General features: G+C 51.9%; 13 protein-coding genes across 13 annotated transcripts; 5 read left to right on the forward strand and 8 right to left on the reverse strand.

Moving 5' to 3' along the window:
• Positions 1–198: 198 nt before the first annotated feature.
• Positions 199–1,881, reverse strand: ASPZODRAFT_14629 (hypothetical protein; the record flags this gene model as incomplete). Its single annotated transcript, XM_022725170.1, has 3 exons — positions 199–879; positions 943–1,710; positions 1,792–1,881. The coding sequence occupies 3 exons, from the start codon at positions 1,879–1,881 to the stop codon at positions 199–201; spliced, it is 1,539 nt and encodes a 512-aa protein (XP_022583004.1).
• Positions 1,882–2,277: 396 nt separating this feature from the next.
• ASPZODRAFT_130544 (hypothetical protein) lies at positions 2,278–2,985 on the reverse strand. Its single transcript, XM_022722533.1, has 2 exons — positions 2,558–2,985; positions 2,278–2,462 (listed from the first exon to the last, which is right to left on the reverse strand). The coding sequence occupies exons 1-2, from the start codon at positions 2,828–2,830 to the stop codon at positions 2,343–2,345; spliced, it is 393 nt and encodes a 130-aa protein (XP_022583005.1). The 5' UTR covers positions 2,831–2,985; the 3' UTR covers positions 2,278–2,342.
• Positions 2,986–3,326: 341 nt separating this feature from the next.
• On the forward strand, positions 3,327–5,074 carry ASPZODRAFT_130545 (hypothetical protein). The gene is made up of 3 exons (XM_022722534.1): positions 3,327–3,736; positions 3,805–4,172; positions 4,237–5,074. The coding sequence occupies exons 1-3, from the start codon at positions 3,662–3,664 to the stop codon at positions 4,961–4,963; spliced, it is 1,170 nt and encodes a 389-aa protein (XP_022583006.1). The 5' UTR covers positions 3,327–3,661; the 3' UTR covers positions 4,964–5,074.
• Positions 5,075–5,348: 274 nt separating this feature from the next.
• On the forward strand, positions 5,349–6,508 carry ASPZODRAFT_62584 (hypothetical protein; the record flags this gene model as incomplete). Its single annotated transcript, XM_022729086.1, has 2 exons — positions 5,349–5,381; positions 5,534–6,508. 2 exons carry the CDS (start codon positions 5,349–5,351, stop codon positions 6,506–6,508), a joined length of 1,008 nt encoding a protein of 335 aa, XP_022583007.1.
• A 192-nt stretch (positions 6,509–6,700) lies between these two features.
• On the reverse strand, positions 6,701–7,930 carry ASPZODRAFT_14633 (hypothetical protein; the record flags this gene model as incomplete). The annotated part of the gene is made up of 1 exon (XM_022725175.1): positions 6,701–7,930. One exon carries the CDS (start codon positions 7,928–7,930, stop codon positions 6,701–6,703), a length of 1,230 nt encoding a protein of 409 aa, XP_022583008.1.
• A 246-nt stretch (positions 7,931–8,176) lies between these two features.
• ASPZODRAFT_1610676 (hypothetical protein) lies at positions 8,177–9,541 on the forward strand. Its single transcript, XM_022726500.1, has 2 exons — positions 8,177–8,436; positions 8,506–9,541. Exons 1-2 carry the CDS (start codon positions 8,422–8,424, stop codon positions 9,406–9,408), a joined length of 918 nt encoding a protein of 305 aa, XP_022583009.1. The 5' UTR covers positions 8,177–8,421; the 3' UTR covers positions 9,409–9,541.
• A 40-nt stretch (positions 9,542–9,581) lies between these two features.
• On the reverse strand, positions 9,582–10,603 carry ASPZODRAFT_150714 (hypothetical protein; the record flags this gene model as incomplete). The annotated part of the gene is made up of 3 exons (XM_022725654.1): positions 9,582–9,674; positions 9,735–10,299; positions 10,365–10,603. 3 exons carry the CDS (start codon positions 10,601–10,603, stop codon positions 9,582–9,584), a joined length of 897 nt encoding a protein of 298 aa, XP_022583010.1.
• A 218-nt stretch (positions 10,604–10,821) lies between these two features.
• On the forward strand, positions 10,822–13,174 carry ASPZODRAFT_140791 (hypothetical protein; the record flags this gene model as incomplete). Its single annotated transcript, XM_022724697.1, has 4 exons — positions 10,822–11,085; positions 11,156–11,541; positions 11,613–11,699; positions 11,764–13,174. The coding sequence occupies 4 exons, from the start codon at positions 10,822–10,824 to the stop codon at positions 13,172–13,174; spliced, it is 2,148 nt and encodes a 715-aa protein (XP_022583011.1).
• Positions 13,175–13,986: 812 nt separating this feature from the next.
• Positions 13,987–17,220, forward strand: ASPZODRAFT_62164 (hypothetical protein; the record flags this gene model as incomplete). The annotated part of the gene is made up of 4 exons (XM_022729062.1): positions 13,987–14,431; positions 14,494–14,717; positions 14,788–15,453; positions 15,514–17,220. The coding sequence occupies 4 exons, from the start codon at positions 13,987–13,989 to the stop codon at positions 17,218–17,220; spliced, it is 3,042 nt and encodes a 1,013-aa protein (XP_022583012.1).
• A 163-nt stretch (positions 17,221–17,383) lies between these two features.
• ASPZODRAFT_1611365 (hypothetical protein) lies at positions 17,384–19,437 on the reverse strand. The gene is made up of 5 exons (XM_022726501.1): positions 19,011–19,437; positions 18,892–18,957; positions 18,819–18,832; positions 18,623–18,750; positions 17,384–18,558 (listed from the first exon to the last, which is right to left on the reverse strand). Exons 1-5 carry the CDS (start codon positions 19,117–19,119, stop codon positions 17,835–17,837), a joined length of 1,041 nt encoding a protein of 346 aa, XP_022583013.1. The 5' UTR covers positions 19,120–19,437; the 3' UTR covers positions 17,384–17,834.
• A 1,100-nt stretch (positions 19,438–20,537) lies between these two features.
• Positions 20,538–21,966, reverse strand: ASPZODRAFT_130558 (hypothetical protein). The gene is made up of 3 exons (XM_022722535.1): positions 21,810–21,966; positions 21,354–21,696; positions 20,538–21,291 (listed from the first exon to the last, which is right to left on the reverse strand). The coding sequence occupies exons 1-3, from the start codon at positions 21,850–21,852 to the stop codon at positions 20,691–20,693; spliced, it is 987 nt and encodes a 328-aa protein (XP_022583014.1). The 5' UTR covers positions 21,853–21,966; the 3' UTR covers positions 20,538–20,690.
• A 59-nt stretch (positions 21,967–22,025) lies between these two features.
• On the reverse strand, positions 22,026–23,607 carry ASPZODRAFT_1608769 (hypothetical protein). Its single transcript, XM_022726489.1, has 5 exons — positions 23,587–23,607; positions 23,199–23,498; positions 23,013–23,132; positions 22,737–22,952; positions 22,026–22,642 (listed from the first exon to the last, which is right to left on the reverse strand). The coding sequence occupies exons 2-5, from the start codon at positions 23,240–23,242 to the stop codon at positions 22,216–22,218; spliced, it is 807 nt and encodes a 268-aa protein (XP_022583015.1). The 5' UTR covers positions 23,243–23,498; positions 23,587–23,607; the 3' UTR covers positions 22,026–22,215.
• Positions 23,608–23,885: 278 nt separating this feature from the next.
• ASPZODRAFT_140796 (hypothetical protein) lies at positions 23,886–26,884 on the reverse strand (the record flags this gene model as incomplete). Its single annotated transcript, XM_022724698.1, has 3 exons — positions 23,886–25,950; positions 26,006–26,741; positions 26,800–26,884. 3 exons carry the CDS (start codon positions 26,882–26,884, stop codon positions 23,886–23,888), a joined length of 2,886 nt encoding a protein of 961 aa, XP_022583016.1.
• Positions 26,885–26,971: the final 87 nt, after the last annotated feature.

Here is a 26,971-nt window from a genome sequence, read left to right on the forward strand (position 1 = left end):
ACTCAAGATGAAGACATCTAAGAATCATTCCGGGACTTTCTATTGAAGACAGGAGAATGAATTTCTTACAATAATTTCTAACTCCAAGAAACTAAAGTAATGCCTATGAAAAATGATACAAGCTTCTAATTTACATTGACAGGGAGAGAAAGGAAAGAGAAGAATGGGAAGGCATTAGTACCTTTAAAACCAGCCCGTTTATCTCTGCTTGTTCTTCGACTTGGCGGCCGCTGCCTTCCACGACTGGGCAGCCTTCTCTCTCTCCATCTGCAGAGCCTTCATGTGAGCCTCTCTCCGAGCATGGTTGCGCTCCTCGCGCTTCCATTCCTCCTCCTCGCGCCGTCTCCTCTCGTAATCGCTGGCCAGCTTCATATCCTTCTCGTTGAGTCTGGGCGGAGCCGCGGGTGTGCCGTCAGCATTAGTCTGAGGGCCCTTGCCCGAAAACTCCTGCATCTTCTCGGTCGTCTCGCGTTTAAGTTCGCTCACAAACCCTTTGCTAGAGTTGACCGCACGGTCAATGAGGCTAATGGTAGGGTCAGGCTTCCCCGGAGGCGATGCCTTGGCCAATTTGGCCTTTTCCGCCTCGATTCTGTCCGCCAGAAGGCGGATGGAATTGTTCGCGCTTTCGATCGCAGGAGACTCGGTAGTGGTAGCCGATGGAAATCTCTGAGGAATTGTGATGTTCGCAAATTTCCGGAAGCTGTCGTTGGCGAGCAAGTATGACTGGATGAGAGCAGTGGTACCCATTGCGAGGAAGTACAGTTGCAGAGCGGCTGGGAAATTGGCCATGAATGCGAACGACAGTGTCGGCAGACCGTACATGAAGAACTTCCCGAAGCTTGTATCCTTCATGTTACTCATGCCGGACTCTCCTCCTTTCTAAACAAGACACGGTGAGTTAGCAATGGTAAACACGAACAGACGGATACCCGGATCACTTACCCTGATAGTGAGGTACATGAACAGAGTAGTCATCACCGGGAGCAGGAAATACGGATCGGCAACCGTCAGGTCTTTCAGCCAGCCAAGACTCTCCATGGCAAGGCCAGGCACTGGCAGGGAAGTCATGCCATAAACCACTCTGTAACAGCCAATGCTGAAAGGAATCTGGATCATGGGCAGGAAGGACCTGTAATTCTTGATGCCATTCTGCTCAGTGATCTGTGCCAGCTCAGCCTTAAGCTTCATAGCCACTTGTTGGTTTTTCGACCTCATTTCGTGGAACATCTTTGCACGAATCGGTTCCATTATGGGCTTCAGGTTCGATAACTTGGCGCCGTTATCCGCTGCAATGAATGTTGGCTTCACCATTGCAAGACGGAACAGAACACCACAGCCGATAATGCTAGCCCACCACGGGAGATCGCTGTAAATATGAATATGTTCGATGATATACTGAACGATCGAGGATGGCCCCCAGCCATAATCCAACCCTATTTCTTTCAAGTATCCAATCCGTTCCGGAATGGCCGTCAGGTCGACCTCGGACAGAACGTCTGCCGCCTTCTCAACAGTGGATTCAGACCCATTCTCAGCGACTGAGGCGACAGTTGTCGTTGTCGTTGCCGCGGAGGTCGAGTTGAATCGAGCAGCCGACCAAGCCCGGACAGACGGGCTGGATTTGAAGGACGGCCGACCAGCAAGCAGACCGTGCTGCTTCTCTAACCGAGCGGAGGACTTGAAGAGTTGAGAATTGTTAAAAGAGGAAATCTGTGAAATGCATTGCATATCCGTCAGTTTAAACATTCGTCCTGGAGAAGGCGCATTCCAATTCAAATACAGATCACGAACCGATCGACTCGAGCGCGGAAACACACTCCCTCCTTGCCGGACAACGCCCGACACGACACCGGGCCCTCGCAGGGGAACGCCTCTGAACATGATGAGGTCTGGCCCTGGAACGTGACGGTCTGTTCGACAAGGCAGCAACAGCCAAAAGGTAATACCGAAATAGTGTCCAGGCCCGAGCGGCCGTTCACTTTTTGCGCCAAGACCGGCTTTCTGCCGGGCGGAGGGCTCAATCACGGGACTCCAGAATCTACTAAGGCAAAACATAAGAGGATAAATAACTAATTGAAACGTCATTAATTTGGATTTGGACCATTTGAGATGGCTTAAAACGACAGATCTATTTGTCGGTTTCAGAGGTATCTGGTGGGTTTTAGTGACGGTGATAAATTGTAACCCAAATCTTTCACGGTACGCCATCCGGGGTCGGCCCTCTCAGTGCTTTTCGAGTCTATATACAATACACGCGTCCTATGCAAGTTCCAAGAAGGGGGAAAGAGCGGGAAACAACAAAATAGAGAGAGAAAGTAGATCGCGGCCAGTATTCAACTCGTCTATTCCAAGGATGTGGTATCTTGAAGACCCGCTTTGGTCCCCCGTCTGCGGTCGAAGGGAATGTCACGCACTTCAATCCCAGGGCCTGCTGGTCTCGATCGCCGGTATGTAGGGAAAATCTGTAAATGGGAAAAGAGTCAGCCTGAGAACTCATAACAGCATGCACCTGTATGATGGAATGGATGTATGTAGAGCCTTCGTCAAAACAACGCACCTTTGTGCCAGACCATCCCAGCCTATAGGCTGCCTCATGTGCAAAAAGTTCGCCAAATCCCAGCATAAGCCCGTTTACAAACGGAAGAATGAGGTTGATGGCCGCACCCCGGAGCAAGCTCCAGATTGTGGGCGGTTGGTAGAGAATGAGCGGTGAACTGGAGGTGGACGAAGTGAGTTCGTTGTTGGCCGAGTAATTTTCCGAATCAGACGGAACGGTCAGGGATGAGTCGTATAGCTCTATTCTAGAGCCGCTCAGTTCGTCGGATGCCATGATGCGGGAGGCTGCTTGGGGGAGGGGGGGAAGGCGAGATCTCGGAAGCCAGGTAGCTTGGCAGACGACAGGCAGTTAATTTCGCAATAGACTACTGAATTCTCGTCGATGTAGTCTTTTAGGGATAGTGCTTTCTGTCTAAATGCACAGCTAGATGCTTGTTGTGCTGCGGTGATGTCGTCGGTCAACAGGAATGATTGATCTGCGCTCCGGCATCAAACATGGGGCTTATGTAAGCTGATACTCAACAATCTGGTTTCGAGCAGTGTCTTGGTCAGAGAGTGAGCAGCGAAAGCCCTGGGAGACTTCAAGGAGTGTCTGAACGATGTAGAAGGATAGTATATATGCGGTCCGGTTGTATTTTCACAATGTAGAGAGGGGCCTAAGCTGTACACATCAGCGTTCTTACCTATCTGCCTACTTGCAAAACAGCCCAGGCAGACATCCCAAGTACGCCCTCCACTGCCTATTTGAAGCTATCTGTACCTCCAGTAGACTAAAGGCTAGCTAGATGTGAGCTGCCACTTGGCTAAATCGTTCTCTATTCTACTTCACCAATTTCACTTTTCCCTTGCGGAGGGGGAAGGTCTGGGGGCAGCCTGGCCAATCAGGCAGCTACGAGTGACGTACTGCAAAAGTGAAAGGCGGCAGCTGTAATTGCTTCTTCACAACAGGCCAGCGCGTCGACTTACTTCTTCATCACTCTTGCATCTCCTCCATCCCAACATACCCTTTTTGCTGCTGCCAGTATTTCTCTGGGTTTAGAAGGAGCAAACCACACAGGCGCGTGTTTACTGCTTACCCTTGTTGATTCCTGACCCCGCAGTCAGCATGGATGCACCCAACCCAACACCAGATGAGATTCTCTCTCAGTTCTGTGCAATAACTGGAATGGAACCCTCCGAGGTAGGTTCATTTTTGAGTCGGGCTTGCATGGTGGATTATTTGATTCTGACTGGGTGTGTGTCCTCTAGGCACAGAATTGGCTGATGGAAAGGAATCTCGATGAGGCGCTATCTGAGTATTTTGCGGATCCTGACGCCATGACGGAGGAGGCAGCAGCTCCTAGCGGTGGAAGTTCGATAGGGAGACGACTGGGGAATGATGACGAGACGGAATCGGCAACTGGCCAGTCGCTGGGTGACTTCCGACAACCACCCTCGAAGAAAGCTGTGCCTCAAAAAAAGTTCGCTACCTTGGGTGATTTTGCGGCCCGGGCAGGCGATTCTACAGACGAAGAAGACGATGAAAACCAGGACTTCTTTGCTGGGGGCGAAAAATCTGGGTTGGCCGTACAGAATCCTGACGACATCAAGCGGAAAATCCTAGAGAAAGCCAGAAAGTGAGCGCTAAAAATACACTTAAGGCTACGCGATCACTGGGGCTGACAATCTTTCTCGTGACAGGTCCAAGCCTCCATCTGCTGACGACTCCGAGCCGCTTAGGTCAAATTTCACTGGCACTGCACGCACGCTCGGTGGTGACGATGCACCGAGCCGGGTCATCGAGAGCCAAGCCTCACGCTCCATACAGCAGCCGCCAAGGGTACAGAGAACTCTTCATTTTTGGGCAGACGGCTTTTCAGTGGATGATGGCGACCTGTACCGGTCTGATGACCCTCGGAATGCCGAGGTCCTAGAGGGAATCCGACAGGGTCGCGCCCCTCTCTCAATTATGAATGTACAACCGGGCCAAGAAGTCGATGTTGAGATCAAGCAACATGAAGAAAAGTACATCAAGCCAAAGCCCAAATACAAGCCATTTTCGGGCCAGGGACAGCGACTGGGCAGCCCGACCCCCATGATCAAAACCCAGCAGGCTCCTACCACCACTGCTGCAAAATCGAGCGAAGCCCCCTCTGACCCTGTCCGTCCTACTGTCGACGAATCACAACCCGTGGTAACCTTGCAGGTGCGACTTGGGGATGGATCGCGGCTTACTTCCAGATTCAACACGACGCATACCATTGGCGATGTCTACGACTTTGTCTCGGCAGCAAGTCCTGTCAGCCAGTCTCGGCCTTGGGTGTTGATGACCACTTTCCCAAACAAAGAGTTGACTGACAAGGCTGCAGTGCTAGGGGATCTCGCGGATTTCAAGCGTGGTGGCGTTGTGGTGCAGAAGTGGCAGTGAAGTCAGGCTTACAGTACGCTCTTCATGGCTCACAACATTGGAAAGATAAGACACCCATGATACTACTCATGATAGCTTAATTCCATACCATCTATCCAGCAGTCAGTTTAGATGAATTTTACATATAGATGTACTGTATTTTTTTCTCTCCAGAAAAGGAAAGATAGCAGCACACGATAGGTTTAGTAATTTGCTCCGCATAGCTATCACACTTCCTCCGTACCTGGTCGTCGATGATTGATAAGCGAAAAAACATAAATCCCCACCTGCTTCAATCCGCGGATGACAACCATCCGACGTTGGTCTTCAGTCTCTAGCATTCCCTGCAAGATCACCGAATCAAAGACATATACGAGCCTCCAGCAAGGCCTGACATTGATCCGCGATGCCTCTTACCGGGGTCAAGAATATCATCCTGGTAGGTCGTTTGCAGTTTGGAGCTACCCCTCATACCTCTTATCGATAAAGAAGGGAGTCAGGCAAGAGCTTGATCTGCTATGATCTAGCAATTTTTAATTAATAAATGAAGATTGTGTTTACTATAATATAATGCTCACTAATGATTGTTAGGTCCTCTCCGGCAAAGGTGGCGTGGGAAAATCCTCGGTGACGCTACAGCTCGCACTCGCGCTTTCGCTGCAAGGCAAATCGGTGGGAATCCTCGACATCGACCTGACAGGCCCGTCGATGCCTCGGCTTGTCGGCCGCGAAGACGCCAAGATCACGCAAACCCCCGACGGCTGGCTACCCGTACTGGTTCATGAAGCAGAACCGCCGAGGGAGACAACAGACGATGAACATGAAGACCGGGAGGCACAAGGACAAGGACAAGGACAGACGGGGCGCGGCTCCCTCCGATGCATGTCGCTGGGGTTTCTTCTTCGTGACCGCGGCGATGCGGTGATCTGGCGCGGGCCCAAGAAGACAGCCATGATCCGCCAGTTTCTGACGGACGTATACTGGGGCGAAACGGACTACCTGCTTGTCGACACCCCGCCGGGCACCAGTGACGAGCATATCGCGCTGGCAGAGCAACTGCTAACCGTGGCGACTACAACACGAGGGTCGCCATCGTCGACAACGGGCCTGCCATTCCTTGCCGGGGCGGTGCTTGTGACCACACCGCAGGCGATAGCTACCTCCGACGTGCGCAAGGAGATCAACTTTTGCGTCAAGACCCGCATCCCGGCTCTGGGCGTGATTGAGAATATGTCGGGGTATACCTGCCCCTGCTGTGGGGAGGTGACGAATCTGTTTTCCAGCGGAGGCGGACAGATAATGGCCCAGGAGACGGGGGTGCCGTTTCTAGGAAGCGTCCCTGTGGATGTCAAGTTCGGTGAACTCGTCGAAGGTAAGATGGTTGTGGATGATGAAGATAGTGAAGACGAAAATGGGAATAATGAGCACACACAGCTGCAAGGGGGTGAGCAGGTCGACTCTCGTCCGCTGGTGGAACGGTATCAGGATTGCTGGTCTCTGCCACGGTTCGAGGCCTTTGCCAAGACACTCTTGTCGAAGATTGAGGGTACAGAGACGTCTTCATGATTTATGACTATTCTTGATTATAGCTCTCTGCACTGATTGATATACTACTTCTGTAAATAGATTCCCGCAAAAGCATATATAGTTTACTTTCATGATGATGTTAACTGTATCCTAGTCAATAACCTAGATTTCATTAAAGTCATGTTTACATTCATTCGCTAATTGCCAGAGCTAGAGTCATCTAAGGTCATATCATGCCGTATGGGCGACACCCGCGTCAACCTGCTCAAGCATGGCGCGTAGACGGGTCTCTGCCGACTGCTGGGATGAAGCGGTCTCCGCTGCAGGGTATTGCGTGGCAACCCTGAACCACTTGACGAATCCCTGAAGGTCGACGCGTGTCTCGTGGTTTGACGGCAGTGGGCGAGACCCTGCTGAGAGAGAATACCCATCTGCCTGTGCATCTAGGTGCATCTCTGACACAATGGCTGGGGTGGTGATGCTTTGCAGCACTGCCTGCCCCAACGATTCGACCTGCGTGGCTAGAAGAGCCCTGCCGCTGGACTTGGGCCGGGATGAGAACTCTCGTGTCGCGGGTAGCGCCTGTAGGTGATCGGGTTCCATTTCCAGCCCAAGATCCATGAATGGGCCAGATCGAGGGGTGTCGGGCTGGACCTGAACCGACGAGCCATCGCCGGCCGAGAACGCAGCTAGCGGTTGGAAACTCGGGTTGTGAGGATAGCTGTAGTAAGAGAAGGGATATGACGCATCCCGTCCATCAGCCAGGCTTGCATCGTCGTCCAGGATAGCCACACTCTCATCGGTCTGTCCTTCATGACTGGGGGTGGCCTCATCCACCGTCAGCAGACCCCCTGGTGGGGCCCGAATCTCTCCCAAGGGCGCAATGTGACTGCTGTACTCGTTGGCCAGGCTGAGCTTGCTTCGACCGCAGATCTCGGCGATCGAATCCAACGTCCCGCGAATGTCGGGCTCGATTGCACGCAGGATGCCTTCAATGCTGAAATCTTCATCTGATGGAAGCTCCGGGCCGCGGGGCCGCGCCGCGGGGGCCCTTGACAGTAAAAACGACCGCCGCGAAGGCATTCTGGCGGGCTCGGGGCGGTCCTGAGCATGGCCAGAGTAAGCCCGGACTAAGACCGGTTGGGACGCCAACGTCGACGAGGAGCGACTGGTAGCCTGTGCTGGTCGGGATTTTCGAGACGAGAAAGGCTTAGACGATCGATTCAACTGATATAGGGCAGTAGTCCGGTGTGCGAGGGCAGGCTCATCAAGGCCAGCGGAGTCGAGGTGGCGAGGGCCGGGATGCGCAGAAACAGCAGGCTCCCTGGCCGGAGAGGCAAAAGATGAAGAGGTAAAACGTGACCATCGTCGAGGCCTAGCAGAAGGCAGCGTAGACGGCAGCGTAGACGGCAGCTGAATCCCGTTCAGCTGCGCTGGTTCTCTGTCTGACCTGCAGTCCATATCGTCGATAACCGGCCAAATGTGCCGCAGCACGACGCACTTTCTAGTCTTCTCCCAGCGAAGCCCAGCCAGTGGACCAAGAGAAGAAACGACACGGCCGCCGACTACTGCAGCCAGACGACCCTTTCCCCGGATGAGACGATCAAACACTCCCGTGCTGAGAGGAGGAGGACAGCGGCCGTCACTCGCCAAGAGGGGTCAGACACGTATGCCAGTGTGGTGCTGGTGAGTAAGATCGCAGACGTACACTGGACCTAGCAGGGCAGGTGCATGCAGACATGCATGGCTTTCGCATTTCCGAGTCCACAGGTCTCGCGAGTCCTATCAGTCGGATGACAGAGTTGTCGGCCAGATGTGCTGGCAAGTCCCTTGGCGGGTGGAGAGAGCGAGAGAGAGAGCCATGAGGGGCCGCGGCCGAAGGAGACTCTCCCCTGCAACTTGTCCAGCTCTGCACCCAGTCCTGCCAACAACCGGCTATCCCGACGCCTATCATGAGCAATCTTCCGGTATGTCGTGTATTATTTGCGTCGCTTTATTAGCCGATTACCTAAGTGTGCGTACGCTCACCGGTCAAGCAGTTTGGGGACTCGGACAGGTCCAGCTCCGATTTCGACGACGACGATGACGACGACACGTCCAGCCTACCATTTCCTGAACCTCTGGCACGCTCGTTTTTCCTTGCACCGGACTTTGATCCGGCGGCGTTTTTGTCGTCGCTCAGAAATAGACACCAGAGCTTGGAAGACCTTCGCCAGGAGCTACGGAGTCTCGACCAGCTATTGAGCAAGGAGCTACTGGATCTCGTCAACGAGAACTATCAGGACTTTCTCTCACTTGGGAGCGCCTTGAGAGGCGGCGAGGAGAAGACCGAAGAAGTGCGCGTCGGGCTGTTAGCATTCCAACGAGACGTCCGAGCGATCCGGGATAAGATTGAGGACCAACGCGCGGATGTCGAGGCCCTGTTGAAGGAAAAGAAACGTTTGAGGAGCGAGGCCAACATAGGAAAATTGCTTTTAGACTACGCGGACCGTGTTGAGGAGCTAGAACAGCGATTGATGATCGGCGATCTGTCAACCGGGGACCATCAGCAGGAGTCAGACTCGGAGGCTTCAGATCCGGAAATGGGTCTCTACAGCAGTGACAGCGAGGGTAGCGAGGATGCGAGTGTTGCCGAGAGCAGCCCGGTGCCAGCAGCGCCCGCTGTGTCGCTGAAACGACTTGAACATCATATCCGCAAGTTCCTGTATCTTACGACGCTCACGGATCGCATCGGCAGCAGCCATCCGTTCTTGCTGAGCCAGCAGCCGCGTATGGAAAACATTCGATCCACCTTGCTCCTGGACCTGAAGTCGGCACTAGGACAAACACAGAACGCAACCGACAAGCAGGAGGCCAGAACCATGGCCGTGATGAAAATGTACAATCTGATGGGTGAGGAGGTCAGCACGGCGACTGCCCTGAAGGACCTGAAAATATGATTTGCGAGTATATAGTACAAGATTGCATAGCGGCGGTGTTCAGGGTTCTGTTTGGAATTTTTTTTTCAATTTGAAAATAAATGTCGATACCATGATACACCGTGTCCTTCCTAATAATATAATTTGTACAACCAGAGGCCAGCGCGAAAGAAAAAAAGTAGTCGACCGCTATCTTACAAAACGCTCAAATCGGCAGTAGATGGGGAGTTTTCGGATTTGAAATCGCCGTTGAGAGTGAGGCCCGGGCCATGGGTGGAGCTCAGGACCTAGAGAGGCCGTCTGTCAGTTCCATTGTGTTTTTTCCAGAGCAGAAGAAGACTACTCACCACTTCATAGATCTCCTTGTTAACGATGTGGTTGATGGCAGCCGCATCTTTCTTGATCTGGTCGAGCGTGGCGCGCAGGTTGTCGCGCAGCTGCTCCGGAGAGAAGGCCAGCAAGCCAATGGGTAACCGGATGACCGCGTCTCGCTCGCGGTAGATGGTACCTCCACGCAGCATGTCAACGCGCATCGCAACATCTTCCACCACGGTGCCCGTCTTCGCACTAGGCATCAGGCCCTTGGGTCCCAGAATCCGCCCGAGAGACGCCTTGTTCAACGCCTCGAGACTGTCTGGGTGGCAGATGAGACGGTCAAATTCAATCACACCGTTTTTCACTGCATCAAACACATCCTTCTCGCCGACCAGGGCTGCACCAGCTGCGAGAGCCTCCTTTTCGGACCGGGATCCTGGGGGACAGATCACGCAAATCCGCGACTCGGTCTGCACTGCATGCGGGAAACGGAGCATGTTGCGGATCACTGGCCCATTTCGCATGGACTTCAGCCGGATATGGACTTCGTACTTGGTAGACGACGGGTCGCGGCCAACCTCGAACGCCCGGATATACCTGCGAGAAGAAGCCTGTCAACGCAACCGGTCGACAGCATACCGAACAGTCCCGACAAGCCCTACCTTATAGCATCACATAGAGCAAACTTTTCCATATCCTTTAGGCTCTGCTGCTTGAAATCCTTGGAGCGATTGTCTCTCTTCGCTTTGGCCGGGTCGACCTTGGAACTGGTCTTCGCTCCACGGGCCTGCTGCTGGAAAACAGATAAAAAGGGAGCAATTGACCTCTCCCGCAAGGAAACACGACATGACGGCAACACGCCTCTCGCCGCAGAGGGCAGAAACGCGGTATAGGAAGCCATCCTCGCCGACTGACAACAAAGCAGTTACTTCTTGCTCTCGTCCGCAGCTGCGGCAGGAATGTTTTCTGCCGGTCTGCGGAACAACGTGGGCCCGGCGGCATCGAGTCACGCAACGCAGCCCCTCCAACGAAGGAAAAAAGAGATAAATAGTGTGACTGTCCTGGTCGACGCCAACCAGACTCATTCTTTGCTCGTACACACTGTTCTCGGGCTCTAGGATGTCTCAATTTCAGCTTGTTGTGGCCACACGGGCCAATCATGCCTCTGTGCTGCCTGTTCTGCTGGTTGCAAGCTCTATCAACGAGGCTAGTTCCAGTGCTGTGATCGACATCACCTACGAGGACACTGCTCTGCTTGAGGCGGACGAGAAGGCGGTTGTGAAGTTTGTTGGTGCCAGTGGAACTGCTGCTATCGGTCTGGACAACGCCATCGAGGAGCTGCGTGCTACTTTCCCTCACCTGATCGGGAAGGATGACAAGCAGGTAGATTACTGATTTGTCGATTAATGTCAGGGGATATATATCTAATAGTTGATCTTTGTGTGCCTTTTAGGAAGCTCAATGGCTGTCTCAGCTTGATGTGCTTTCCGCTCTCGATTTCAAGGTGCTGGATCCTCACCTGCAGCGCCTAGACACCCACCTCCTTCTCCGAACCTTTATCGCTGGATACTCTCTGTCCACGGCTGATATCGCTGTCTGGGGTGCCCTGCGTGGCAACCGGGTTGCTGTCTCGGCGTTGAAGAAAGGTAGCTTGGTGAACCTGAGCCGTTGGTACCTTTTCGTGGAGGAGCTGTGCCCATGGACTGTCCCTGCTGTTCAGACCCTCAATGCTGCCGCCAAGGAGAAGAGGGCTGCTGGTTCGAAGGCTGGTGCGAGCTACGACATTGCTCTCCGTGATACTGAGAAGGGCGTTGTTACTCGTTTCCCTCCTGAGCCATCGTGAGTGACCGGTTTCCCTGGCGTTTTAAATTGGGCTTGGAACTGTGCTGACGCTGACATACCACTGTTAGTGGATATCTTCACATCGGTCACGCAAAGGCGGCTCTCTTGAACGATTACTTTGCCCACGAGAAATATGCTGGAAAGCTGATCGTGAGGTATTTATTCCCTTCCCCCCTCTGTCTCTCATCTCTGAGTGGCATTTGTTGACACCCTTGATAGATTCGACGATACCAACCCTTCTAAGGAGAAGGCGGAGTTTGAGAGCTCCATCATCGAGGATCTAGCTCTCATGGGCATCAAGCCCGATCAGATGACCTACACTAGTGATTACTTCGACGAGCTCTACGAGTACGGTGTGCAAATCATCAAAGATGGCAATGCCTACGCGGATGATACCGATAAGGAGACCATGGCTCACCAGCGCATGCACGGGCTGCCCAGTCAGCGCCGTGATACCTCCATTGAGGAGAGTCTTGCTCGCTTCGAGGAGATGAAGAAGGGTACTCCCGAGGGTCTCAGGTGGTGCATCCGTGCCAAGCTCTCTGTTGACAACCCCAACAAGGCCATGCGTGATCCGGTCATTTACCGCTGCAACCTTACTCCCCACCACCGCACAGGCACCCAGTGGAAGGTCTACCCCACCTACGATTTCGCCTGTCCCATCGTTGACTCCAAGGAGGGTGTCACCCATGCCCTGAGAACCACCGAGTACCGTGACCGCAACCCCCAGTACCAGTGGATGCTGGACACTCTCAAGCTTCGCAACGTGCAGATCTGGGACTTTGCTCGCATGAACTTCATCCGCACTCTGCTATCCAAGAGAAAGCTCACCAAGCTTGTTGATCAGGGCACTGTCTGGGGGTGGGATGACCCTCGCATGCCGACCATCCGCGGTATCCGTCGCCGTGGTATGACCATCCCTGCCCTGAGAGAGTTCATCCTCAAGCAGGGGCCTAGCAAGAACATCACTCTGATGGAGCCTTCCGCCATGTGGGCTGTCAACAAGAAGTACATCGACCCTATTGCTCCCCGCCACACGGCCATTGCCAAGAACGGCATGATCAAGGCCGTCGTGAACGGTGCTCCCGCCACTCCTTATACCGAAGAGAAGCCGAAGCATGCAAAGAACGCAGCCGTTGGTACCAAGAAGGTGGCCTACAGTGGCGCAGTCCTCATTGAGCAGGAAGACGCCAAGCTTTTCAAGCAGGATGAGGAGATCACCCTCATGAACTGGGGCAATGTCATTGTTCGCAAGATCGAGACCGATGCCGCTACTGGCGCCGTCACTGGTCTCGACTTTGACCTCCATCTGGAGGGCGATGTCAAGAAGACCGAGAAGAAGGTCACCTGGCTGGCCACCGAGGGCCAGGAGCTCATCCCCGTGGAGCTCGTGGACTTTGACTACCTGCTCAACAAGGACACTCTCGGCGAGGATGACGAGCTCGAGGATGTCTTGAACCCCAAGACCGAGTTCCGCGATGAAGCCTTTGCCGACGGAAACGTGGCCGACCTGAAGGTGGGAGACATCATTCAGTTCGACCGCAAGGGCTTCTACCGCGTTGACCGCGCCTACGCCCCGGGCACGCCTGCGGTCTTCTTTAACATTCCTACCGGTAAGGGTGGTAAATAAGTTTGGATGCGGGCTGTCCGCGGATGCAGTGAGATGAGTGATGAAAAATGAAAAATGAGTAAATAGAAGGCCAAAATAAAATCTTTTTTATTCTTATTGACCCCTATGAAATAAATTCCTCCACCTCTTAAAGCTTCATGAATTACCGGGTCCGGAAGGCCTCGGGAATCCTAAATGGAGCGGCACGACAACCCGACATCCCCCCTCTGGCCATGTCAATTGCTGTGACTGGATCAGACAGTTTCTTCCCTTGGGCTTTCTTGACTCTTCAATCCAGGTACGTCTGCAGGAACCAAAAATTCCCCTCTGATTTGTCATTGTTTCCGTGACGTCCTGGTTTGACCCCCGGTTCATCTTCGTCTGAAGCCACCTTCTCCTGAAGTCAATCACCTGGACCAACCTGCCCTATATAAACAAAATTGACTCAATACGTCAGGAAACGTCAAGACTATATCGGAAGGTATTCAACATCCCCCCTCCTTCCCGTGGGCATTGCAATGCTTAGCTTGATAGGCTAGTCCGTCTGGTTATGACCACGCTTCTCTCCTGCTGCTCCAAGCTGTCAAAGAACGTGACCGAGATGTCTTGGTACGTCAGAATGATTGGTACAGTCGGTATTTACACTGCTGAAGAGCCGGAGGGTGGTTTATCAGCGATATGGCGAAGCGGGTATGCATCTCGCCCTCCTACTCATAAAGCATTGGCAGGCCAGACACACGTTAGCTAGCAGCGACAAGTCAAGTATAGCAGAGGGGATCAGGCAAGTCAACTGAACTCTCTGTCACCCTGGAAACGGGTGCTCGGAGCTAGAAATGTCTCATCAACCTCCTCAGCCTGGGCCGGTTGCCGACGGCGATGTCGAACGTGGAGAGGGGAGACGAGGCTCGACGAGAACGTCCGAGCGGCGGATTTCCCGCATCTCTATCAAAGAAGACTGGGCAAATCTTGACGAGTACGGAAAGCTAGTCAAGTATGTCTCCACGTTCCGCGAGCCTGGCGACGGTGAAGGGGAAGGACAAGTACAAATGAAACGAGTGTGGTATGCTCCCTGGAGAAAGAGAAAGGTCCGCATCAAGGATGGAGATCATGAAGCTGGCAAGTTCCCCGACGAGTGGCTTGTCACGAACATCCACCAAGGCCTGTCCAACACGGAGGTGCAGAACCGGCGTCGTGTAGCCGGCTGGAACGAACTGGTCTCCGAGAAGGAAAACCCAATAGCAAAATTTCTGTCTTATTTCCGGGGTCCCATTCTCTACGGTGAGATCACTTCATAAGATTTGTTACTGACTGTCTAATGTTTTTATCTGACACTCTGGTAGTCATGGAGATTGCGCTTCTGCTTGCTGCCGCTCTGGATGATTGGATTGATTTTGGTGTCATCATCGGTATCTTGTGCTTGAATGCTACCGTTGGGTGGTATCAAGAAAAACAAGCAGCCGATGTCGTCGCCAGCCTGAAGGGGGACATTGCGATGAGAGCCAAAGTTGTTCGAAATGGCGAGCAGCAGGAGATTCTAGCCAGAGAGCTTGTCCCGGGTGATGTGGTATGCCCTTTATTCCTTCTAGAGGACGTTTCAACTCAGATTTATCTAATGAAGACAATAAAACTTGCAGGTCATCATCAAGGAAGGCCAGGTGATTCCGGGGGATGCCAAAGTCATTTCTGATTTCAATGACCCGAACGGCTGGGAAGAGTTTCTCAGGATGCAAGAAGAAGGCGATCTCCGCGAATCCGATGAGGAGTCGTCCGATGCCGATGAAGAGAAAGGCAGTGAAAGTGATGACAAGAAAAAAGAACGGAGCCGCAAGCGTGGGTATCCCCTCCTGGCCTGCGATCATTCCGCCATTACAGGAGAATCTCTCGCGGTGGATCGTTATATCGGCGACAAGATCTTCTATACCACGGGTTGCAAACGAGGACATGTTTATGCGGTAGTGCAAACCACTGCGAAGACTTCCTTTGTCGGCAAGACAGCTACTATGGTGCAGGCTGCGAAAGGCGCTGGACATTTCGAAATCGTTATGGATAATATCGGAACCTCCCTGCTTGTGTTGGTCGTGGCGTGGATCTTGGCTGCTTGGATCGGGGGATTCTTTCGACATATCCCCATTGCATCCCCCCCTCAACAGACTCTTCTGCACTACTCTCTCTCGTTGCTGATTATCGGTGTGCCTGTTGGCCTGCCTGTCGTCACTACAACGACCATGGCAGTTGGAGCAGCGTACCTGGCCAAGAAAAAGGCAATTGTGCAGAAATTGACTGCAATCGAATCGTTAGCCGTATGTCCCCAAGTGTTAAGAATGACTGAATGAAATGCTAAGCCGCCCCCGGCCGAACAGGGCGTCGATATACTGTGCTCTGATAAAACAGGCACTTTGACAGCAAACAAGTTGAGCATCAGGGATCCATACGTCGCTGAAGGAGTTGACATCGACTGGATGTTTGCGGTTGCTGTCCTCGCGTCGTCCCACAATATTGAATCCCTGGATCCAATTGACAAGGTCACCATCCTGGCGCTTCGTCAGTATCCCAAAGCCAGGGAAATCTTGCGCAGGGGTTGGAAAACGGAATCCTTTCAGCCATTTGATCCTGTGTCTAAACGGATCGTTACCGTTGCTAGCTGCGATGGGGTCAAGTACACATGCACCAAGGGAGCAGCAAAGGCCGTGCTCCAGTTGACGAACTGCTCCAAGAAAACGGCAGCCCTGTATACTGCCAAATCCCAGGAATTCGCCCACCGGGGTTTCCGATCCCTGGGTGTTGCAGTGCAGAAAGAAGGTGAAGACTGGGCTCTTTTGGGAATGCTGCCGATGTTTGATCCCCCGCGAGAAGATACCGCGCAGACCATCCAAGAAGCCCAGAACCTGGGAATCAGCGTCAAAATGCTCACAGGTGATGCAATGGCCATTGCGAAAGAGACATGCAAAATGCTTGCTCTTGGGACTAAAGTGCATAATTCTGACAAGCTCATCCACGGCCATCTGAGCGGTGGCATGGCTGGCGAATTGGTTGAAAAGGCAGACGGGTTCGCCGAGGTATATCCTGAACATAAATATCAAGTTGTCCAAATGCTCCAGGAAAGAGGCCATCTCACAGCCATGACAGGCGATGGTGTCAATGACGCCCCTTCTTTGAAGAAGGCTGACTGCGGTATTGCAGTGGAAGGAGCCTCGGAGGCCGCTCAATCCGCATCAGATATTGTTTTCCTAGAGCCAGGCCTATCGACCATCATTGACTCGGTCAAGGTTGCCCGCCAAATCTTTCATCGCATGAAAGCCTATATCCAATACCGCATCGCGCTGTGCTTACACCTGGAGATATATCTGGTTACATCGATGATCATTCTGAATGAAAGCATCCGGGTGGAGTTGATCGTCTTCCTCGCACTTTTCGCCGATCTTGCCACAGTTGCGGTTGCATACGACAATGCATCCTTTGAACTGCGGCCTGTGGAATGGCAACTCCCGAAAATCTGGTTCATCTCCGTCATTCTCGGCATCCTGCTCGCCCTGGCGACGTGGGTGATTCGGGGCACCATGTTCCTCCCCTCAGGGGGCATCATCCAGAACTGGGGCTCTATCCAGGAGGTGCTGTTCCTCGAGGTCGCGCTGACGGAGAATTGGTTGATATTCGTGACCCGCGGCATGGCCACCTGGCCCTCGATCCAATTGGTGACCGCCATCCTGGGCGTGGATATCCTAGCCACGCTTTTCTGTCTCTTCGGCTGGTTCACAAATCAGGACATGGTCACAGATCCGCGCACTTCCTTCGTGGAGACCACCAACGGATGGACGGACATCGTCACCGTCGTGCGCATCTGGCTCTACTCGTTCGGCGTCGAGGTAGTCATCGCCCTAGTCTACCTCGGGCTCAACAAGTTCAAATGGCTCGACCAGCTTGGCAGAGCCAAGCGAAGCAAGGGCGAGATTAAGATCGAGAACCTGCTCGCCCACCTCTCAAGACTTTCGCTCGAGTACGAAAAGCAGGGAGAACCAAAGGGTCGCTACTACCTGACCACCACAAAGGAAGAAGAGGAGGTCGAGTGAGTGACCTATTGTAGGCGGGTAAACAATGGGGCGTATCAACGAGTGAAGCTGCGGACAGGACTGAAAAGAAGAGAAAAGATAGAGAATGCTACTTTTATTCGTCGGATCCCATTGGCAAGGGAAATTCTATTATCATTAATCCTAATATCGCCATTTTATACCAATGAAAATCATTTAATTTTATCTGGTTATTGTCATTGTTTTGAAAAGCCTTGGTAGCATATATATATCTGGTGTTGCAACCTTACACTTCAGCCTTGGGACTAGAGATTCCATTTTGATATTCAGAGGTAAATTGGAACATTGGTTGTCAATTTGGGTATTATTGCACTAAGATTAGGTCTAGCTGGCAAAGATGCTGCTGCTGCTAGTATTTACAGGCGCGCTCAACCAGAGACATGAACCGATATGCGGCATGTGCAACATATCATCAGTGATATGGACAGCGAAACGATCGTCGGGGAGCGAGAGGTGATTAGCTCCGATTTCAAAAGAAAGTGTCATGAGAAAGGTATCGAGGGTTAAGATGTAAAAGAATGTTGTATAGTTGGCCGAATAGCGCCGAAACGAGCGAATTGAAGAGAATTAATCGAACCTTGATCAACTTTGCATGATCATGACCGGAAAACACGACTGCGGCGTCTGAGACGAGAAGACGTGGAGCTTAGGCTCGACCTCACGCCGCTGATGAACCCGGTGTTTGCGTAGGCCTGGCTGGCATCCCACATCATGACACCACCGAAGCTGGAGAAAGTCTTGGAGTAGGAGACGACGGGTGCCAGAGTCGAAACAGGCTCGTAGCCGCCACCGGCGCCAGTGTTGGCAGGCACGCCGAGCATGATCTTCACATTCTTATTGGGGGCCGAGGTTTTCGCCCAGTTGTCCCAGGTGTCAAAGTTGAAGTTGTTCTGAGTAGTTGCGCCAGAGACGTAGGAGTTGACTCCGCAGTAATTGTTGTAGAACTGAACCCAGACGACATCAAGCGGGACGTTGTTGAGAACATCCTTGTCATACGCGTCAGGGAAGGGGCACTGTGGCGCAGACGACAGGTAGTACTGCTTAGAAGTGTCTGCATCCATCAAGCTGCGGAGCTGCTTGCCGAATGGAACCATGTTGTTGACAGTGGCTTCAAAGTCAAAGTCAAAGCCGTCAACCACAGAATCGCCGAATGGACGGGGAACGGAGGAATTGGAGCTGGGAGCGCCAAAGGTTTCCCAGATGAGATTGGCACCGGCAATGGCAGCAGACTCGGAACTAAAACCGCCCTCACTGTAAGTAGCACCACCAATGGATAAGAGAATCGTTTTCCCCAGGCTCTGGCATGTCTTGATATCCTCTCTGCAAAATAAAATGGCCATCAGTACTGTCTGATATTTGGGAGACGGGAAGAAATTCCACTCACGCAATCTGAGGACAATTCTTCAGGTTGGTTCCCTCGAAGATAGTGCAATTGTCACCCGCATTGGCGAAGTCGACCTCCGGTGCTCCTCCAACGCCATTAATCATGGTAAGGAAGGCCATTGGGATCACCTGCACAAGGAAAGGTCAGATGCAATTCCTATGAGAAGCAAAAATGGTGCAAGAGGTGAATTTCATACATCAATGTCGGTGTCTATGCGGAACGCTCCATGTCAGTCTCATTTACGGTATGATGGTTTTTGATTGACTTACTCTGACAGTAGTAAGCAAGCGGTTGCTGTGCCAGATCCCCGGTGCCCTTGCCATATGAATTTTGGCCTAGATATAAGATTAGAATCTTGCTGGCCGCGAGATCTAGCGGTGTTGCTTACCCCAATAAACAGCAACGTTGCTCGGAGAGGTAATATCAAGCTTAGCTTGGACGACCCCGAGCGAAGCCGCCACAGCAGCAAGAGAGAGAAATTGGTGCAAGATGGTCATGGTGAAAAGAATGTCGCTATTGATACCACCAGAAATGAAAGACTGACACAAATAACGAACGGAATACACTACAGGGACAGAGTACTTGAAATGAAAGGAGAGCTGTCTCTGTCCAGCTGAATTATCAAAGTGCACTGGAAGGGAAGGAGAAAGAAAACGAGGCTCCAGCAATGGGAAGGGAGATTTATAACCTGAAACTGCTGTAAACAGTCAATGGTCAGATATGCTTATTGGCTGCCATATCGCACGCAAGCCAATGCATATGTCAACGCCCAACCACCTCGACTCATATCTCTTCAATTGAATAAGGCAAGTGAGGAGTTGTATCTCCTATGTGGATTGCTTTCTGTTATTGGTCCAGGCCTATTTCTCATGAGAAGAAAAACATTCCACGGGGAGGGGGAAAACCTGTTGGTATGGATCCGACCCCCGCGAGGAATGTGACAGCTTCCATGTCCCAAGTGAACTGACCAGGAACAGGTGTAGATTGTCGCTCTTGAGACTCTAACCACGTGTGTTTTCTGAAAGTATATGCCTATGGATGGTCTGCGGCCTCCAAGCATGATTAGTTGGAGTTACATCCACAAATTTAGAGGCTATAGATGTGTGAGTTCCAGACAGCATCTGCACTGTAGTAAAGAGTTAAGGAATAAGTCTACCCTTATATATAAGCCATATTTCGGCTGCAATCGCAGCTAGAAGAGAATAGATACTTCAAACTAGTTCATATAGTGAATAATAGGTAACATATATATTTACCCCTTTAGGTAGTGACTTGGGCTTAGGCATAAAACCTATTAATGATTAGTAATAATCAGTGACTATAATAGAGTGGAAGAAGATAGTGATTAGTTTCACACTCAATACTATACCAGATTCTACCCACCCTCGACAGTGTCTATCGAATAGATATAGTATAGGAAAGGTGACCGGTGCGGATATTGTTGTCCCTCGAGCCCCATAAGCAGGATATACATCCAGGATCTGAGAGCTATGCACGCTAAAAACCACTCAGGTCAAACAATACGTACTCCCAATCCATTAAACGCAAGGAGATCGAGTCCATTCGCCATATTGCAGGTTCTGGAAAGGCTGGTCCCGCGTTGAGCTATGAGAAGAAGAATGTGGTCAGTCGCCCCAGTGACGTGGCATGTGGTAGGCTATCACTACTAATCTTTCTCACAAATAATCCATGGGGCGCTGGCCAGACTCCACAAACTGGGAGGCCTTTGAGGTATTTCTTTCCAGTGATTTCCAAGGAGTGGTTGCTGGTGTTCTCGACTGATGAGGTTGAGTTGCGGTGGTGGTGATCCAGAAACACGTGGGACTTCCAAATTGGGAGCCTTTTGCTGACAAACACCACCTGGCTCTTCGCTGATGTCTTGTGGATAGAGTACCAAATATTTTGGGAACAACAGTTGCAGGATTCCCAATTGATATATTTTGACACTCGAGTAGAGATTTTTTGTATAACACAAACCATTGCTGCTGGTTGTGGACAACCTTTCTAAAGGGTAATAGGTATTAACTATATAGTAATGATGGCAGTACTGGAGACAAATACCTTGCTCTTACTTTTCGATACCAAACACTCTCTCAAAGGCCTCAGAGTTCTGTAGCCCCGGATCAATGACGCCGGCAACCTTGAGGACGTCTACTACGCCTTCTACGACCTTCTTGTCGACGCCGCGTGTGCTGCTGGCGAACCTCACATCCTTAAGCCATTCCTTTGCATCATCTTCAGCATATGTGCATCCTAGCTCACCGGTTCCAAGGAGCTTCACCACATGTGCCGGATCGGCATTGAATGCCTTGATGCCCTCGTCCCAAAGTTGGAACAGCTTCTTGAGGGTCTCATCCCGTTCGGGGTCCGGGAAGACAGCTGTCGACGCCACAACCATCCAAGACGGCCACGGGGTGTAGATTTCTCCAATATTCTTGAGGGGAGGGTTCGGATTCACGTCGGTGGGGTGGAAGAACGGCTTTGTCGTGAAGTGCTCCCACATGAAAAACTCTGCGCTGGGGCTGGATGTCTGAGCCGGCTGGGCAGCGTCCGTGATTCCAGTGACGCCGGTCCGTAGCGAGCCAAATGGACCGCAGATCACCGGAGTGAGCGAGTTGGGGGCCCAGCCTTGTTGTTGAGCGAGTACAAACGACATGACGTGAGAGCCACTAAACAGAAGGTCAGATGAGGCCCTAAACGAAAAATTACCTGTCAGGATTCAAAAACAGACCTTCCCAGTCGACTCACGCCCACCCTGCTGTCCTTCAGATCAGACACACTGGTAACGTCTTGCCTGTTCCGCCCTGTGACTATCGCCCAACGAAGAGGCGTATCGACCCAGTGGCCGACAACTTTGTACCCTCCCAACGCCGGGTCCTTGTTCATCTGCTGCTTCCCAGCCAGTCCCGCAACCCACCCCTCTGTGAGCCCAATCCCGATATCGATCTCATGTTCACGGAGAGAGGTGATCATGTGTCCTGTGCCGGATGGGAAGGGGACCAGCGAGAGCTTGAACGGGAGGGACTCGGCGGTGGGAGAGCGGAGAGCGAGGTGAAGAGGAGTGAGATAGTGCTCTAGTATAGACTGTTAGCATTGGACTTCAACCTATATAACCGTTTGAGGTCAAGGTGAAGAGAAGAGATTCCTTGACCCATCCCGGCAGATTTATTGAAACAGGCACACGTACCAGGCACATAGCCAATACGAATGGTGGGCATTTCTGAAGTCATTGTGTTGCCTCGTTGCAGCCAATCTATCAGACCAGTTTGACGGATAGTTTGAAGAAGACTACTGTCCTGAAGACAACCCGGTGGTGGATAGGTAGATGTGCTTTATCAATGTTTCCGGTGGGGTAATCGCGGGGAGGTTCCAAAATATTTCTTTATCGGAGTATCTCAAGGATGACGCGCTTTGAAGATGAGTTAGTCAACTTTTTGTATTATGAGTTCTTTCTTTCAGCCTGTGTTTTCACTCTCTATCATGTTTGAATATCTATATCTATCAATATAGCTGTCATTAATTACAAATATTTATCTTCATGAAGCATCGAGGCGCCGACAACGCACCCCGAACGGCCAGACTCGATACAACCCCTAGTTCAGTCGGATGTCCTTCTCATCTGCTCCCCATCTAGCCTCGCCGATCTCTTGAGAGCTAGGTGCAGCCTTTGGGGTCGGGCCACTTCCGAACATCCAGTACTGCATGCCGAGATAGCAATCGCAGATGCATTGGAAGATGCCGCACATCCGGAAAGCCCAAGGAATGACCTGCTGACTGCCAAAGAAATAGCTCATCTTGAAAGCGTCACCGATCAACCAGGACGCCAGAACCGACAACCGGAATCCCTTGCACGACCGGGATTTCTGGTTGGCCAGCACCTGCGGCACGGGGAGAATGGCCTCGACCGCGAGACCGACGTATCCGAGCAAGTTGATGTAGAGTTCAGATTGAGCGATGGGAGGGAGAAATACGTGAACAAAGAACAGAGCGCCAGTGAGATATGCCAGAAACATCCAGTAACTGCAGAAACATGGTTATTAAAGTTGCCATTTTTACCGCGGGGGGGGGGGGGGGGGGGGGGGGGGGGGGGGGGGTATTATGGAAAATAACATACGGTTTCGCGCTCCTCCACTGCCAGAAGTTATAAGGTCTCGAGAAAGCACCGTCTGCTTCGACTGAGCTGAACGGAGCATGCTCGATCCCATTCTTTCCACCGGGCATAGGCCGGTTGTCCAGCGCAACCTTTAGCAAGATCACCTGGACGACGACCATGATCGCCGCCTGCAGAAGCAATGACATCGAATAGTAGGCCCCGAACCAGTAGAAGACCCTATAATGACCCAAGTCAACGTGACCGTTCTCTTCGCATCTTTGTCCGTCTAAGCCTTACTTCAGGATCGAGGCAACGAGCATGATCAGGGGTATATCGAGCGAGAACCCGGCCGAGCTTCTTGTCCGATGAATGCTGTAGATCTGGTCCGCGTACGATGTCACAGGGGAAGAAACCAGGCTATTGATGGAGGTTGTGTAGTTAGCATTTGCAAAGTTGAAACAGAGATAAGCCCTTAAGACGTACAATATGGGAGCCCCATATTCCAGAGCGAGGGACACTAGATACATGGTGAAGCTTTTCCGTGATAATTGTAGGTTTGCTTTCAGTAAGATGAAGCAAGACAACAGCGACAGGATAAAAGTCTTGTTCCTTGTTCCCGTCGTTATTCCAGAATGGTCAGTGAAGCTGGGCAGCGCAGCAAACGGTTGTCGCCAGCAATATCTGTACTTCTCAGTGTTATAATAGTAGTTCCAAAGAAAAGATTAATGAGCGAAAGAAAGGAAATTAAGTGGAGAGAAGTAACAAGTTTGCGACCACGTCCTTCTAGGAAATAAATTAGCAAAGAACGAGGTGCTCTTGCAAGTTACGGTTGCAGACGGCAAAAGATCAGCGCTGCCCCTGTTGAGCTTACCTAAGCGGATGACTGGGGATGACGGTGGATCACTCTGGATATTGAAGATTCTAGGTACGGAGTGTTTAGAAGGAAGTCTGGTGTCTGACAGTCGAAATAGTATGCCTAGCTTGGTTACATGAAGCTAAAGGGAGTCTACCATTGCGGTGTGACGAAGGTACCCGTGAATGCACTTGGCCAGTGTGCAACGGGATAATTTTAGTTACAACAGTTCGCAACATGAGGAACCTATTTTGACTCCTATAGAGTGAATCAAGAAATGCAACCCATATTCTATATACCCCCCCAGAGAGACCTATCTAGAAATCTATTTTCCATGCCTTGCCAATGGCAACGTCGGGATTCTTCACTATAGCGTAAGCAGCCTTGCCAGCCGGTTGGGCGAAGTACTGCAGGGAAGCAGTCGTCGCTGATTTTGCACCGTCTTCCATGACAGTCACACTGGTTCTGTCGTGCCACGTAGAGGGGGCATTGACAACCACGATCTTCTCGACATGGACGCCTGCCATGGTTTTGAGGTATCCCGCGGTCTTGGGACCCGTGGTACCGATATCCTCCGAGGTAAGAGTATTCTCGCCGAAGCGGAAGCGACGGAAAATATATCCACCACGTTCGAAGTCAAAGGTCTCTCCGTCGTCAACGTACAGAGAGCCATCGGCCTCGCCATTCTTGTCCAAGACAATGACCAAGGTGTAGGGATCCCATTTCATCAATCCGCTGCTACGACGGGGTCGGTCCCGACGAGGGATGATGTGGCCGCCTTGCATCAACACCGGAACCTTCTCCAGCGGGGCAGGAACGGTGTGTTTCTTGCCAGCGCCCTGGTAAATGGTATAATCAAAATAGTCGTAGTATTTTTCGTCGTCAGCGAGATAGATTTCCACGGAGGTGGCACCCTCCTGCACCACAGGCTTCGTGAGTAGACCGGTGGAGCCCAGATAGAGCTGGTCGTCAATAGCGAACCCGTTCTCATCGTTCGGGTGAACATAGTACTGCGGTCGGACGATCGGCATTCCGTTTACAGAGGCCTCATGGAAGGCAGTGTACCAGGCTGGCAGAAGTTGGTATCGGAGACGGAGAGCTTGAGAGATGATGCCCATGTAGGGGTCGCCAACGAGGTATGGCTCACGTCGACGGGTATCAATGTGAGCGTGAGCACGGAGGAACGGGTACCAAATGCCCGTCTGGTACCATCTAGTCAGGAGTTCCTTGCTAGGATTGTTGAAGAAGCCGCCGACATCAGCACCTGCAAAGGGGAAGCCAGCAACGCCGTTGGTCAAGACCATGGGCAACGAAATTGCTAAGTGCTCCCAGGTAGCCTGGTTGTCACCTGTCCACATGGCAGATACCCGTTGAGCTCCTGCGAAGAAAGATCGTGTGAGGATGAATGGACGCTGCAATTCACCCTTCTTGCGCTCAACAAGAGCGTTGAATGTGGCATTGACAAGGGTCAAGCCATTAACATTGTGGACATCACGGTGCTCCCAGTTGCCGTAGTGCATGTTATCCTTGGGCATGGTGGTTTCTGGGCCGTTGAAGACGGAGGGCTCATTCATGTCATTCCAGATGAAGACATTGGGCAAAGTACCCTTGAAGTTGTCGTACTTGAACAAGTTGACCCACCACTTGATAGCAGCAGGGTTGAAGCAGTCCACCCAATGGGACGATCCCGGCCAACACCAGCCCTCGTAGAGGGTGTTATCCTTTTTCTTGACCCCCAGCTCTTTGCTCTGCAGCTCTTGGTCAACAGGATTGTCGTTTGTGTTCTTAATGTGAGGGTCAATGATGACAACAAGCTTGCGCTCAGACTCATCAAGTTGTTCCTCCATACCCTTCGGATCGGGGAAGGTCAGGGGATCCCAAGAGAAATACTTTTTGCCATCAGTGTATTCGATATCAAGCCAGATCACGTCGTAAGGGATCTGGTATTTATCAAACTTGCGGTCGACCTCCTTGACATCCTCATCAGTGACATAGTTCCAACGGCACTGATGATAGGCGATCGCAAACTGCTGAGGCAACTGCGTGTATCCAGTGAGCTCTCCATATGTCTTACTCATCTCCCGAGGCGTCGGGCCCAGGAAAACGAAAATGTCCAGTTGTCCTGCCTCAGAGAACCAATGGGTTTGAGTGGATGTCTTTGAGCCTACACCCAGAGAGAGTGGGTTGGAAGAAGACTTGGTCTTAACAATATCGACCCATGTCTCAGCAGCGTTAAGCCAGAAAACACCGACCGTAGAATCCTTGCGGTGGGCCTGCATGAAGGGAATGGCGCCATAGAGGGTCATCGGGCTGTTGAGCTCGTACTCGAAAACGTCGGAGTTATACATACGATAGGGTTCCTCGTGGTTTCCAGAGCCGCCCCTAGAGGTCTCGTCAGCCTGAGTCTGAAATAGAGTCCATAGTGCGCACAACTTACCTGGTCTCCTTCAAGGAGAGAGAGTCAGCGTGTTCTGGGATTCCAAAAACATGGCTATATCCCGGGAAGCTAATATCCAACCCCACACTCTCTGGGCCTTTGGGTTTTGAGTCGGTATTTCCGCCGAAGGTCTCCTCCCACCAGGTGCTTTGATCCTCCACAGATTCTTCACCCTCGGGCAGATCAACCTTGGGCCGCCAATGTTCCACATTCAGATAACCCTTCTTGTTCAATTGAACATGGGTCTCACCATCCCGCTGGAACTCGACATTGAATGGAGCGTGATGGATTATTGCCTGAAACTTATTATCTGGTCCGTAGGTGATCTTGGTGAAGCCTGGTTCGGCCTCGGAGCTGAGCAATGCAGACTGGCTGAGATCCAGACCCCCCACCAACGCCCATTGACCCGCTTCATTGTATCTCTGCTTGCGAGCTTGGCTGTCGTGACGGAGCTCGATCTCCCCCTTGGTCCGTTTCTCCTCATCCACGACGACGCGAGCGACTCCCGACTCCAGGAAGGAGATGGTGAGCGGCAACCGGACCTTCTCATTTGAAGATACAGTTTTGATGACGACACCCTCGAGCTGTCCATTCTCGAAGCGGATCGTGGACGCGTCGAGTTCGTAGGGGGAGCTCCATGAGGAAGCTTGCGTGGTAGCCTCGTCGGCGAAAGCACGGTTCCGTTTACAGAATCCTGATTGAGAGCATTTTTTGAAGTTTTCGTGCTTGACCGACACTGGAATTTGATGTCAATAGCTGTAGAAAGATGATGAACCGGTGACTGAGAAGCTTACCACCAGGTGCGACCAGGCATGCGACAAGAACCACAAAAGCGAGCAATAGCGTCCAGCGAGAGGACGCTGGTCTGCTCCTGGCCATCGTCAGGCAACCGGAATGCAATCAGAGACCCTCAATCTCTGATAGTAGACTCGTATATATCAATATATCGACCTTGTGACCTGCATC

This window comes from Penicilliopsis zonata (assembly GCF_001890105.1).
Source record: "Penicilliopsis zonata CBS 506.65 unplaced genomic scaffold ASPZOscaffold_4, whole genome shotgun sequence".
NCBI lineage: Eukaryota > Fungi > Ascomycota > Eurotiomycetes > Eurotiales > Aspergillaceae > Penicilliopsis > Penicilliopsis zonata.